Source organism: Salmo trutta, chromosome 10 (genome assembly GCF_901001165.1).
Source record: "Salmo trutta chromosome 10, fSalTru1.1, whole genome shotgun sequence".
Classification (NCBI taxonomy): Eukaryota; Metazoa; Chordata; class Actinopteri; order Salmoniformes; family Salmonidae; genus Salmo; species Salmo trutta.
Genome location: NC_042966.1, coordinates 14,481,930 through 14,496,040, shown reverse-complemented (window position 1 = coordinate 14,496,040; position 14,111 = coordinate 14,481,930). Strand labels below are relative to the sequence as shown.

At 45.1% G+C, this 14,111-nt stretch overlaps 1 protein-coding gene across 1 annotated transcript in view; it reads left to right on the top strand.

The window, feature by feature from the left end:
• Positions 1–14,111, top strand: part of LOC115201174 (protocadherin-15) — a gene marked incomplete in the record, with an annotated part of 207,797 nt that overhangs the window by 151,662 nt on the left and 42,024 nt on the right. Inside the window, 2 exon segments of the mRNA XM_029764542.1 lie at positions 301–441; positions 579–691. Of these exon segments, the coding sequence (XP_029620402.1) occupies positions 301–441; positions 579–691 (254 nt within the window).

Genomic DNA, 14,111 nt, shown 5'->3' with positions numbered 1-14,111 from the left:
CTCTGTCGGCCTCCCTGCCTGTTAAGGCAACACATGAGTTCACAAAGAGGTCTCAGAATGAGCGAAACACCATTCTGTTCCACCCGGAGCCTTTGGAGAGTAATGATAAACAAACCTAGACGTTGTAGAGTATGCCTCAGTGGCAAGGAAACCGGATGTTTTCAAATGCATGAGTCACAGAGCCAGGGAATGTTGATCCCCCGACCCTTGATCCTGTGTGTAGAAATGTCCTGATGCATTTTGTTGAGATTGTCCTGCCATTATAGATAAATAAACAGAAGGTGTGTGTGTATTTCCCAGGGTACCCCTGCCAGCCGTGTACGTTACCGACTGGACCTCGATGAGGACCCTTACAGCGGCAGCATCTTTGACGTGAACGAAGTCACGGGCAGCGTCATCACACGTGTCAACCTCAATGAAGAGCCAAATCTAGTGTTTAGTGTGAGTACATACCTTTTGTTATAAACACTACTGTAAAATAACCTTTTTTCTAAGACCGTCATTGAGTGGGGAAATTGAGTGACAACCTATGTTCCACTTTTTTCTTGTTCGATTCTTATTTCACTTCCTCTCTGCAGCTAATCATTGTTGCCTATGACGACGGGGAGCCAGTGAAAGTCAACAAGACCCTGGTGGTTATCACTGTCCTGCAGCCCTCCGTTATACCAGTCTTCACCCAGGAGGAATACAGGTACACTTCTCCCTGAGCATGTACACTGTTAGCCTGGTCCCAGATCTGTTTGTGTGAAATTGGTATGGTAAACCAGACCAGTTAGCAAGACCGCACAAAAAGATCTGGGACCAGGCTAGAACTTCAAATTATACTGTATATGGTTTGCACGGTCTCTAATCTACATTTTTAGAGCTTGGATCTTCTCCTTCAATGTGGATTTGTATGAGAGCTGTTGCCTGAGGTGTTTCCTGTTGTCTTTCTAAGTCATGAAACATCGATATTCCCAGTGGTCAAATATCAGGGCTCGATCAAGGTGGAGTCGCAGACACAGGTTGACACGTCACACAGTGTTGCTTATGACAGTGCTCTGCGCTTTTATGAGGTCATATAGTCCGGGCACGGGATTTCCTCTTCCCCTGTCAGAGAGGGCATAGATCTCCAGCTTTTTAATTTACAATGTAAATGTGTTAAATACTCAACATTTAATTCACCTTTGTGGAGATGTCAAGGTATTTAAGAGAACACTAAACTGCGGATATATTTTCAGAAAGGGTTAGAGGCGATATGGAAACTGTCAGTGAAGCTTTTATTGCTAGTGTTTATATGAATATGTATCATAGCTCATAGCTAGAGTGTGTGGTAAGTACAGCAATACTTCACCACTGCACAGTGTTGTTTTCTCAAAGGGTAGAGTGCACTTGCTCTGCATAAATTATAGTTATTTTATTGAATTAAGTATTGTACATATGTGACATAAAGGCCTAATTAATTCAGCTCCCCTGGCATTGACTCTCGATGGATCAGCTCTGGCTTACTAAATTGCTATTATTGATTTCCATAATGAAATTTTTAAAAAGTTAGCGAGGGCATGCGAAATGCCTCTTGTGCAACAATGATTTTTCACCCCACCACATCGAATCATTTTCAATACCGAATGTCAAGTGCGTTTTTAAAGTTCTCAACATGCTTTAAAAAGGGAAAGGGGGATACCTAGTCAGTTGTACAACTGAATGCATTCAACTGAAATGTGTCTCCTGCATTTATATCTATTTTGTATGCACACTCTCACACCATGTAGGCCTCTTAACTTGGTCCAGTTCTCTGTTGGCAGAGGAGTTAAGCTGTGTTGTAATCTAGTGGGGGGGATATGTGTGTAAGCCAGCTCTATAACAAGCCAGCCTTATCTACTGATTCATTAAGACTACAGAGCCAGAAACATGGGCAATGAAAAGCCTTGAATGGGGGGTTTGAATTAATGACATGTCCTACACAGCGGTGGAAGGTCACCGGTGATAGTGGCTCTTTGGCAGGTGGGGGAATAACAATGGCTGTTGGTAACAGGCCACCTAGCAGGCAGCATTGCCTGGATCAGTTGTTAATTAGAGCCTGTGGAGACATTAGCCAGGTGTTATGTCCCCCTCCACAGCCAGGGCCTCCACAATCTGCTTCCCTATCTCTCCCTCATCTCTCCCTCAAATCCCTCCCTCTCTCCATCTGCTCTCCTAGTTGAGCAGTCCAGAGGATACTGCTTCCCTCCATCCCTCCATCTCTCATCCACCCCTCCCTCTACTCCCCTAGTTGAGTTACAGTCCACAGGATAATGCCACTCCCTTCCTCTGTCGACCCCTCCTACTCTCCCTCCCCCTTCCCTCCCTCTTCCGTCTGTGGGCCTCTCAGGAACCAATAAGCCCTTTAACTCAGTGCCAGCAGTCCTTGTGCTATGCCAATCAATGTACATCAATAATTCACTGTCTATTCACAAACTGTTATAATGTCCTTTTCAACCAATCTTTGAGTTGCAGCCAATTTTCTTTATCGTATGTGCTTTTATATTATGTACTGTATATTCAGCATTTTATCAACTGTTCATTTTAGAACTTGGCATATGATGTGGCCTAATGTTTAATGGCGTTACAATGTAAGAGTCTGAAATCCTTGAGCTGGGTTGAAAGGTTATTGGATCACCTAATTGGATGATCGAAGCCTTTGTCTGATATCTGTAGCCCAGTCTTTGAACTTAATAGGCCAAGAACATTTGGAATCTGTGGAGATTTTAATTAGTGTGCGAGGTTGGTTGATTCTGAACATCAATGATCGTGAATTTGCATAGGGCTGACGAAGAGCTTGGCGTTGTATAGAAGATTTTGATTTAGCGTGTGTGAGGTGATGTCAGGTTGGCTGGCAGAAGTGCTGTCTGGCAAAGTGGCACCAGTAGATTCACCCTCCCCGAGTGGAACAAACTGTGAAGTTTGCCACTCAAATCTGCCGCCTGTGCGTTTTCCACAGCGGTTATCTCATGGAAGCACTTAATGAAGCCGCAGTGAGTTTCACTAAATCACACACCACCGTAGCCACCTTGCCACTTCTGAGTTTGTCATTTTGACGATCACCGCAATCACTGTCTCATTTTCTGCTTACCTCCGTAGATGTGTGAATTAGCTTCTTTTTTTTCCATCTCCTTCTCCTGAGTAAGACTACGACATGAATAAACATGAGGGAAAACGTATCATCCAAGACAAGATTGTATGAGGGGAGCTTGGAAACACGGGCTATTACACTATGGCTTTGAAGTAAGCGCCCTTTTGCCCTGCAACCAATTGAAAGCGGAAAAACCCTGCATTTGATTGTTTATTCGTCATTACGCAGTACACACACACACACACACACACACACACACACACACACAAGGCTATTGCATAAAAAACATGTCATTTGCTTACTTTTACATCAGGGATACCTTTGTGTATAAGCCTCTTGAATAAGATCAGTGAACCAATAGGACTGAGAACAAGAACAGCTGTGGAGTTGCATGCCAGTACCTGTGAATCATGATAATTAGATTACCTGCTGAGGTAGATGATTAAAAGATCCTAATAGGATGACTTAACGATTGCGAAAATTGTGCCACAGTCTGCCTGTTAAGCTGTGGCCGTGTTAAAAGCAATCGCCGTGCTCTGTCCCTAACATACAGGTTATTGAGACGGGGCGCCAGAAAAGGCCGGGAGTGTAACTAGCTGCTCGGTACGGTACGGTAATCACGCCGCGAGTCACAGTAAGATAGTGAGGAAGTTCTATTTTTTTTCCCATGGCCCTCATTGGGTTGGAGCAGGGGAGAGACAGAGTGTTGCCTGCCTGACTGTGTGTGCTTGTGTCCTAGGCAGAGCTGGAAGGATGGGTTGGACCGGCCCAACCCCCCGGAGCTCATCACAGCCGTGTGATTATTCTCTCTGTGGGGGGGGGGATAATAAACACGGTCAGATGAAATGTGCCCACCACACACGCACATTAGACATGCACAACTCCCTCTGAAGGATCCATTTGGAGTTGGTTGACACTCTGTCTTGCAATGCTGCGTTTAACCGGGTTAAGAGTGTTAACACCCTTAAATGTGTGTGTTTAGAGTTGTAGAGCAGGGTAGTTTTGCGGCCACCAGTCGCCAGCCTGTTATTTGGAGTGTTAATACTACAGACGGGGGTTGTGCAAAGTCACACTCCAGTGTGTAGTGGAGCGGTGCGTGGTTTAAATGTCATCTGTCATGGGTGTATGCATTCCTAACGGTCAGGTCCAATTAACTGCCTGGCAGAGTCCTGCTGTTTAGTCCAGCCTCTTCTCCTCCTTCCGAACCCTCCCTCTCTCCACCATCCCTCCCTCTCTCCACCATCCCTCCCTCTCTCCACCATCCCTCCCTCACTCCACCATCCCTTCCTCTGGCATGCCCTAATTTCTCCACTCGCATCTCCCTCGCTCTCTCACACACACAATTTCTATTTCTCGCTCTCTCTCTCCCTCTCTCTCATGATTAGGGTAGTGGGACTCCCTCCCTCCTTCGGAGGACAGCACCTGCAGTATAAACATGCAGCCGTTGGCAGTCACCACGCACCACTACCAGCATGGGGGCAGAAAAACAAACACAGCATTAGCATAACATAGCTTATTAACATGTCCTAATGATAGCAGCTCAGTTAACCACCGTGCACTGTCAAATAGACATGGTGCTATGGACGACTGCCTTGTTAATGAATGTAATTAAAAGTAGAGAGTACAGAATTAAGATGTTTTTAAGGTGAGTTGCATCAGTGCATTGAAAGCGAAATAAGGGCGGCAGGTAGCCTAGCGGTTGAGAGCATTGGGCCAGTAACCGACAAGTCGCCGGTTCGAATCTCCGGACTGATTAGGTGAAAAATCTTTCAATGTGCACTTGAGCAAAGCACTTGCGTCTGCTAAATGACTAAAATGTAAGATGAGATGACACTTCAAAGAATATGTAGGTAGTAGAGCCACGAGTCAAATCAAATGTTATTTGTCACATGCGTCGTGAACAGCAGGTGTAGACTAGCAGTGAAATGTTTACTTACGGGCCCTTCCCAACAATGCAGAGAGAAACAGGGAAATAATATAAAAAATATTACACAAGGAATAAATATACAATGTGTAACGATAACTTGGCTATATACACGGGGTACCAGTACCAAGTCGATGTGCGGGGGTACGAGGTAATTGAGGTAGATATGTACATATAGGTAAGGATAAAGTGACTAGGCAACAGGATAGATCAGGGATGGGGTCTACAACAACAAAAAATATATATTTTTTTAACTTAGTCGGGGTCTCAACTTAATGTTGAACATTTAGAATAATAGAATACACAAAATGCAATTTCGAAATGTGGTTGTGCATCAGTAGTCACTCAATTAGCCCAGGTCAGCAAAACAATTTTAGATTGTTAAGTTAGTCATGCTGCAATCTCACTGCCAGCTATCTAAACTTGTAGTAAGCGTGGTCGACCGGGATGGGGCCCATTGATCATCAGTTATCATATGGCCAATTGAGTAATGGCCAATTGAGTAAAATTGCATGAAATTAGTTAATTGCAACATGTTCTCTACACCCCATGGCAAAATGTGTAGAATTGCAGAACATTTACTTTAAAACGTACATTTTTCCTCTTCGCTGTCACGAGGGGAGCTGCTAAAATGTTTGGCTTGCAAGGTGGGGTTGGTTGGATATCGATGTGGGCACGCAGACCCACCAGCCGCTGCTGCCCCTCATGATGAGTTCAGTTTTTTTTTTGTGGCCCCCACCCCCATCAAAGTTGCCCATCCCTGGGATAGATAATGAACAGTAGCAGCAGTGGCGGTGAAGAGTCAAAAGTGTGCAGAAGAGTGCAAAAAGGATCAATGCAGATAGTTAAATAGTTAACCAATAGCTACAGGGACTAACTATTTAACAGTCTTATGGCTTGGAGGTAGTTGGAGGTAGTTGCTCCATATTTAATGTGACTGCCATCTGGTACATTGCATGTGTGTGGTTTGCAAAATTGTCTGACGTATTTAATAATTCTACACCCGTCTGTCCTCCGTACTCAAAACATTTTTCTTTTGACTTTTATGACTTTTATGAAGTCTACCCAGCTATAAAAACATGTGCCTCTAACAAACACATGACTCACAGAAGCTCTCAAACATTGCCAACGATATAAATGTGCTGTCGTAAAAAGTGCCGAAACAATTGTTCTAAAAATATGACTAGCAACTTACAGTACATCCAAGGTTACCTTCGCTACCGCATCACAGAGAGAGAGCCTGAAGTGCTACAGGCAACGTTGTGTGTTGATCGCACTGAAATCATGTTGTTTTATTCATAGATGGTGTTAGCAGCCGAGTATCATAGAGGCAATGACACTGAAACGAGCATGTAAACGTAGCAACAACAGACATCCCGATGAACAGTGTGATTTTTGACACGCGTCATTGATATGTCGTCATGACTCTCTCGGGGCACCTGTGTGCATTGCATATCGGTGATATTATTGGATCATTACCGGGCTCATTAATGTGTGTTTTTGTGTGCGCGCTTGAGCGTGCGTGCCTGATTGTGTGTGTTTCCTGTGTCTTTATTTGGATAGATGGATTAACAGCTTTGCCAAATAGCCCACAGAGAATAAGGAAATCAAATGCTTGTCGTTGATGAGTCATCTCAATGGAGCCTTTTTTTTCACTTTTATCCCACAATGTCTCAATCAACCATGAGCCCTTATCTGCTCCCTCTTTTGTTGGCAGCCGTACAACAAGGGCCTGTCGTTTTAAATATTCATTGTGCTGTTAAATTATTTATCACATGTATCGGCTTATCTTATTTTTAAAAACTCTCCTGAGCATGATTGGAAAATGTGAAGCTGCACTATGGGTGAATCATGCAAATGTATTTTAGATGAAACAGCCTCAGGGTTTCATGTGCTGGCTACCAATCTTGGTATTAGGCTAGACGGCTAGCTAGTATCAGAGGAGGTTTAGAAACCAGAAATGTTTTTTTTATGTTTTACAACTTAAAAGTACATTTAAGAACTTTATATGATACTTAAGAGTTTCCTTGATGCTCGTCTCTTTTCTTCCCCTTTTCCCATTGAAGACTCATAATAATATTATTATATATCCCTAGTCTAAGTCTTGAACGGAGAACTGCTCAAATAGTTATCATAGCTACTAAAGTGCTAATGCTATCAGGTATTTATGAATCATTGTCAATACAGTATTTCCATTTGCAACACATACACTCATTATCCATAATGCTTGCTTTATATTTATGTATTCCATCTGAATGGGAAGGAATGGGTTTGTTTTGAAAGGCTAAAGATATTTTCCCCAAGTTCACAACACTACTGGAGTGCTCATGCTAACGGGTATTTATGGGCTTGATATTTCACCCAAGTTTGCAGGACTAAGAGTTGACCTTTACCTCTTGATTGCAAAAGAACAGCCATAGTATGGCAACTGGTTCCTAGCTGCACAGATCCTGTTCTTTGAAAAGGTGAGCGCCTAATACTCAAGATAGCAAAACAGCTGCAAAAATAAAAAGGCTCTTTATCGAAAATAGCCAAATAGTAAACATGAATGTTTTTAGTTTAACTCGGCTTCGTTGAGTGTTGATACCTCTCTGAGTAATGGGAGTCAGTGAGAGTCCTGTTGTGTGCAGTGAATGAAGCCATGGTGTGTATTGGCGTAGTCAGCTGTTTTCTGGGGGGATTGATGCTGTGTAGAGTCCATATCAGACAGCATGCTTTACTGCGCTACTCACACTCTCACATGGTCTGCTAGAGGGCTCGGCATGGGTAACCTATGAGCATTTGTCTCTCACTTCAACACAAAACGGAAACAGGCTTCATGACCTTACACAAACGCATTATTCGGGTCATAGTAAATTCGTTTTCTTCCTACTAATAGCACACTGAAGGTATTTACTGCATTTGTAGATTTACAACATGGTCTTAGCACACTTGGCCCTGGCTTTATGATGATTAAAGACTGCTCCGATTCATTTGTATTCAAGTGGATTAATATGATTATCCTGAATAACAAGCCACATATTTTATTCAAAACCTGGATTAAATGTGGGTTTTATCATCCATCCCTCATGTTAGCTTCCCACTGCACTCCAGAAGATCAAAGGACGAGATGGAGTAGGCTACGGAGATCAGATTAAGAGATGACAACAGTTACTTTGTTACTGTCTTTTTTTTCTTTGCCTCGATTTGTTGCGTTTTTGTTAGTCAGTCCCTGTAACATCATGTATGAACCAAAGGTAGCCACTCCGCCACATGCATTTTTACAGTGTATTCAGAAAGTATTCATACCCTTTGACATATTCCACATTTTGTTGTGTTACAGCCTGAATTCAAAATCTACACACAATACCCCATAATGACAAAGTGAAAACATTATTTGTTTTATATTTTTGGAAATGTGTTGAAAATGAAATGTAGAAATATAGAATTTACATAAATTTTCACCCCCCCTGAGTCAATACATTGTAGAATCAACTATGTCATTGATTTACAGGTGTGAGTCTTTCTGGGTACGTTTCAAAGAAATCCAACCCTGATTCAGATGACCATCCTACCCATGCTAGATTACGGAGACATAATTTATAGATCGGCAGGTAAGGTTGGTCTCGAGCGGCTAGATGTCCTTAACCGTTCGGCCATCAGATTTGCCACCAATGCTCCTTATAGGACACATCACTGCACTCTATACTCCTCTGTAAACTGGTCATCTCTGTATACCTGTCGCAAGACCCACTGGTTGATGCTTATTTATAAAACCCTCTTAGGCCTCACTTCCGAACCCCCTATCTGAGATGTCTACTGCAGCCCTCATCCTCCACATACGCAACCTGTTCTGCCAGTCACATTCTGTTAATAAAGGTCCCCAAAGCACACACATCCCTGGGTCGCTCCTCTTTTCAGTTCGCTGCAGCGAGCGACTGGAACGAGCTGCAACAAACACTCAAACTGGACAGTTTTATCTCAATCTCTTCATTCAAAGACTCAATCATGGACACTATTACTGTCAATTGTGGCTGCTTTGTGTGATGTATTGTTGTCTCTACCTTCTTGACCTTTGTGCTGTTGACTAATGTTTGTACCGTGTTTTGTGCTGCTACCATGTTGTGTTGCTACCATGTTGTTATGTTGTGTTGCTACCATGCTGTGTTGTCATGTGTTGCTGCCTTGATATGTTGTTGTCTTAGCTCTCTCTTTGTGTAGTGTTGTGTTGTCTCTCTTGTTGTGATGTGTAGGAGGCCTTTTGCCTTTTGGTAGGCCGTCATTGTAAATAAGAATTTGTTCTTAACTGACTTGCCTAGTTAAATAAAGGTTAAAAACACAATTTAAAAGTGACTAAGATACCGTAGAATAGTGTGGAGTGCAGTTTATACATATGAGATGAGTAATGTTACTGTAGATACGGAAACATTAATTAAGTGGCTAGTGATCCATTTCTAAAAGTGGTCAGTGATTCCTAATCTACGTGTCTATAGGCAGCCGCCTTTAATGTGCTAGTGATGGCTGTTTAGCAGTCTGATGGCCTTGAGATAGAAGCTGTTTTTTAGTCTCTCGTCCCAGCTTTGATGCACCTGTGCTGACCTCGCCTTCTGAATGATAGCGGGGTGAACAGGCAGTGGCTCGGGTGGTTGATGTCCTTAATGATCTTTTTGGCCTTCCTATGGCATCGGGTGCTGTAGGTGTCCAGAAGGGAAGTTTGCCCCCGGTAATGCGTTGGGAAGACTGCACCACCCTGTGGAGAGCTTTGCAGTTGTAGGCGGTGCAGTTGCCGTACTAGGCAGTGAGACATCCCGACAGGATGCTCTCAATTGTGCATCTGTAAAAGTTTGAGAGTTTTAGGTGTTAAGCCAAGTTTCTTTAGCCTCCTGAGGTTGAAGAGGCGCTGTTGCACCTTCTTCACCACACTGTCTGTGTGGGTGGACCATTTCAGTTTCAGTGATGTGTACGCTGAGGAACTTGAAGCTTTCCACCTTCTCCACTACGGTCTCATCGATGTAGATAGGGGGGTGCTCCCTCTGCTGTTTCCTGAAGTCCACTATTGTCTCCTTAGTTTTCTTGACGTTGAGTGAGAGGTTATTTTCCTGGCACCAGACTCCCAGAGCCCTCCCCTCCTCCCTATAGGCTGTCTCATCGTTGTTGGTAATCAAGCCTACTACTGTTGTTTCGTCTGCAAACTAGTTGATTGAGTTGGCGGCGTGCTTGGCCGCACAGTCATGGTTGAACAGGGAGTACAGGAGGGGGCTGAGCACGCACCCTTGTGGGGCCCCAGGATCAGCGAAGAGGTGTTGTTTCCTACCTTCACCACCTGGGGGCGACCCGTCAGGAAGTCAAGGACCCAGTTGCACAGGGCAGGGTTCAGACCCAGGGCCTTGAGCTTGATGATGAGGTTGGAGGGTACTATGGTGTTGAATGCTGAGCTATAGTCAATTAACAGTATTCTTACATAGGTATTCCTCTTGTCCAGATGGGACAGGGCAGTGTGCAGTGTGGTGGTGGTTGCATCGTCTGTGGATCTATTAGGGCGGTAAGCAAATTGAAGTCGGTCTAGGGTATCAGGTAGGGTGGAGGTGATATGATCCTTGACTAGTCTCTCAAAGCACTTCATGATGACAGAGGTGAGTGCTACAGGGCGATAGTCATTTAGTTCAATTAAGTTTGCTTTCTTAGGTACCGGGACAATGCTGGCCATCTTGAAGCATGCAGGAACAACAGACTGGGATAGGGATTGGTTGAATATATCTGTAAACACACCAGCCAGCTGGTCTGTGCATGCTTTGAGGACGTGGCTAGGAATACCATCTGGGCCGGCAGCCTTGTGAGGCTTTATTTTATTTTTATAAAAAATATATATATATTTTTGCTAGGGTTAACACGCTTAAATGTCTTACTCACGTCGGCCACGGAGAAGGAGAGCCCACAGTCCTTGATAGCGGGCCGTGTCGGTGGCACTGTATTGGTCTCCCCTGATCTGTTTCACCTGTCCTTGTGCTTGTCTCCACCCCCTCCTGGTGTTGCCCATCTTCCCCACTTATCCTCGGGGTATAAATACCTGTGTTGTCTGTCTGTTTGGGCCAGTTCGTCTTGTTTGTCAAGCTTACGTTTGTCCTGTTAGCGCCTGTCTTTTCCCACCCTCTCTTTTTTTCTCTCGGCCTCCTGGTTTTTGACCCTTCCCTGTCCTGACCCTGTACCCGCCAGCCTGACCACTCTGCCTGTCCCTGACCCTGAGCCTGCCTGCCGTCCTATACCTTTGCTCCACCTTTGGATTACTGAACTCTGCTTGTCCCTGAACCTGAGCTTGCCTGCCGTCCTGTACCTTTGCTCCTACTCTGGATTATTGACCCCTGCCTGCCTTGACCTGTCATTTGCCTGCCCCTGTTGCTACAATAAACATTGTTACGTCGCACAGTCTGCATCTGGGTCTTACCTTGGTTCCTGATAGTATGAACTGGCCATGACTGACCCAGCAGACTTATACCAGCTCCGCAACGCCATCTCCCAAGTAGCCATCATTGGTAGGCACGAGGAGTTGCTTCGCGGTCTGATGGAAGGGTTCCAGGCCGTGGCCGAACGTCACGACCTAGCCTTGGACGCATTGCGGGAGCAATTCTGTGGGTTGCCTACTAGGCAGCCTACCGCGACGGTAACCTCCCAGCCCCTCTGTAACCCGGCTGGTAGCAGTGCCGTCACCCCGGTTTCCCGGGAAGCCCCCTTACCTCCCCCGGAGTGCTGCAATGGAGATTCCAGAACCTGCCCGGGCCTTTCTCTCCCAGTGCTCCCTCATTTTTGAGCTGCAGTATTCTTCGTTCCCCTCGGACCACTCGAAGATAGCGTACATTATTTTGCTGATGTTCAGGAGGGCACTCGCCTGTGCCATGGTGGTGCGGGAGCAACAATCTACCATCTGCCTCAGTCTGGAGGTATTCGTGGTGGAGGTGAGAAAAGTTTGAGGCTCCGGTGTCCGGGAGAGAGGCTGCCCGGAAGTTGCTTCAGCAGGACAACCTCAGTGTGGCAGACTATGCGGTGGAGTTCCGTACGTTAGCAGCGGAGGGTACCTGGAACCCGGAAGTGCTATTCGACACGTTCCTGAATGGATTATTGGAGGAGGTAAAGGATGAGCTGGCAGCCCGAGAACTACTGACGGATCTCAACTCACTCATCACTTTAACCCCACCTTGCAGCTGATGAACTCCGGAAGTCCCTGGCATCTATGTTCCCGAGAGGATCTGAGCTTATCCGAGTTCGGAGACTGCCGATACAACTCTGGGAGGGTTACTGGGAGGGAGGGTTATGGCCCGGAGGAGAGGTGCTGGGTTCCCGCTAAAGACATCTTGGACCCGGCCCTCATCGCCGACTTTCACCGCTGGCACCCCAGTCAACCAGGTATCCGCCCAGGTGGAACGCCAGGTGGCATCCCTAGAAAGGGGGTGGGTGTGGGGTGGGGGGTACTGTCACGCCCTGATCTGTTTCACCTGTGCTTGTCTCCACTCCCTCTAGGTGTCGCCCATCTTCCCCACTTATCCTCTGGGTATTTATACCTGTGTTTTCTGTATGTCTGGGCCAGTTCGTCTTGTTTGTCAAGCTTACCAGTATTTATCCTGTCAGCTCCTGTCTTTTCCAAGCCTCTCTTTTTCTCATCCTCCTGGTTTTTGACCCTTGGCTGTCTAGACCCTGTACCCGCCCGCCTGACCACTCTCCCTGACCCTGCCTGCCATCCTGTACCTTTGCTCCACCTCTGGATTACTGAACTCTGCCTGTCCCTGAGCTTGCCTGCCGTCCTGTACCTTTGCTCCTACTCTGGATTATCGACCCCTGCCTGCCTTGACCTGTCGTTTTCTTGCCCTTGTTACAATAAACATTGTTACTTCCACACAGTCTGCGTCTGGGTCTTACCTTGGTTCCTGATCGTATTATCCTCAATGCGAGCGAAGAAGGTGTTCAGCCTGTCTGGAAGCAAGACGTCTGTGTCTGCGACGTGGCTGGTTTTTCTTTTATAGTCCGTGATTGTCTGTAGACCCTGCCACATACGTCTTGTTGAACTGGGACTCAACTTTGTCCCTATACTGATGTTAAGCCTGTTTGATTGCTATGCGGAGGGGATAACTATACTGTTTGTATTCTTCCATATTCCCAGTCTTTTTGCCCTGGTTAAATGCAGTGGTTTGCACTTTCAGTTTTGCGCATATGCTCCCATCTATCCACGGTTTCTGGTTGGGGTAGGTTTTAATAGTCACAGTGGGTACAACTTCTCATACGCACTTCCTGATAAAATCTTTCACCGTATCGGTATATGTGTCGATATTATTTCCTGAAGCTACTCTGAACATATCCCGGTCCGCGTGATCAAAACAATCTTGAAGTGTGGATTCCGATTGGTCAGACCAGCGTTGAAAAGTCCTCACCACGGGTGCTTCCTGTTTGAGTGACAGCCTATAGGAGGGGAGGAGCAAGATGCAATCGTGGTCCAATTTGCCGAATGGATGGCAGGGGAGGTCCTTATATGCATTCTGGAAGGTAGTATAACAATGGTCAAGAGTTTTAGCAGCGCGAGTACAACAATCAATATGTTTATAGAATTTCGGGAGCCTTTTTCTCATTTGCTTTGTTGAAATCCCCAACTACAATAAATTCAGCCTCAGGATACACAATACATGATGCAGGATACATTATACAGCCACCACTATGCTTGAAAATATGGAGACTGGTACTCAGTAATGTGTTGTATTGGATAAGCAAACATAACACTTTGTATTCAGGACAAAAAGTACATTTCTTTGCCACATTTTTTGCAGTATTGCTTTAGTGCCTTGTTGCAAACATTCTGCACAGTCTTCCTTTTCACACTGTCAATTAGGTTAATATTGTAGAATAACTACAATGTTGTTGATCAACCTCCGTTTTTTCCCCCTATCACAGCCATTAAACTCTAACTGTTTTAAAGGCTCATGGCGAAATCCCTGAGCGATTTACCTTCCTCTTCGGCAACTGAGTTAGGAAAGACGCCTGTATCTTTGTAGTGACTGGGTGTATTGATACACCATCCAAAGTGTAATTAATAACTTAAATTTGCTCAAACGGATATTGAATGTCAATGTCTTTATT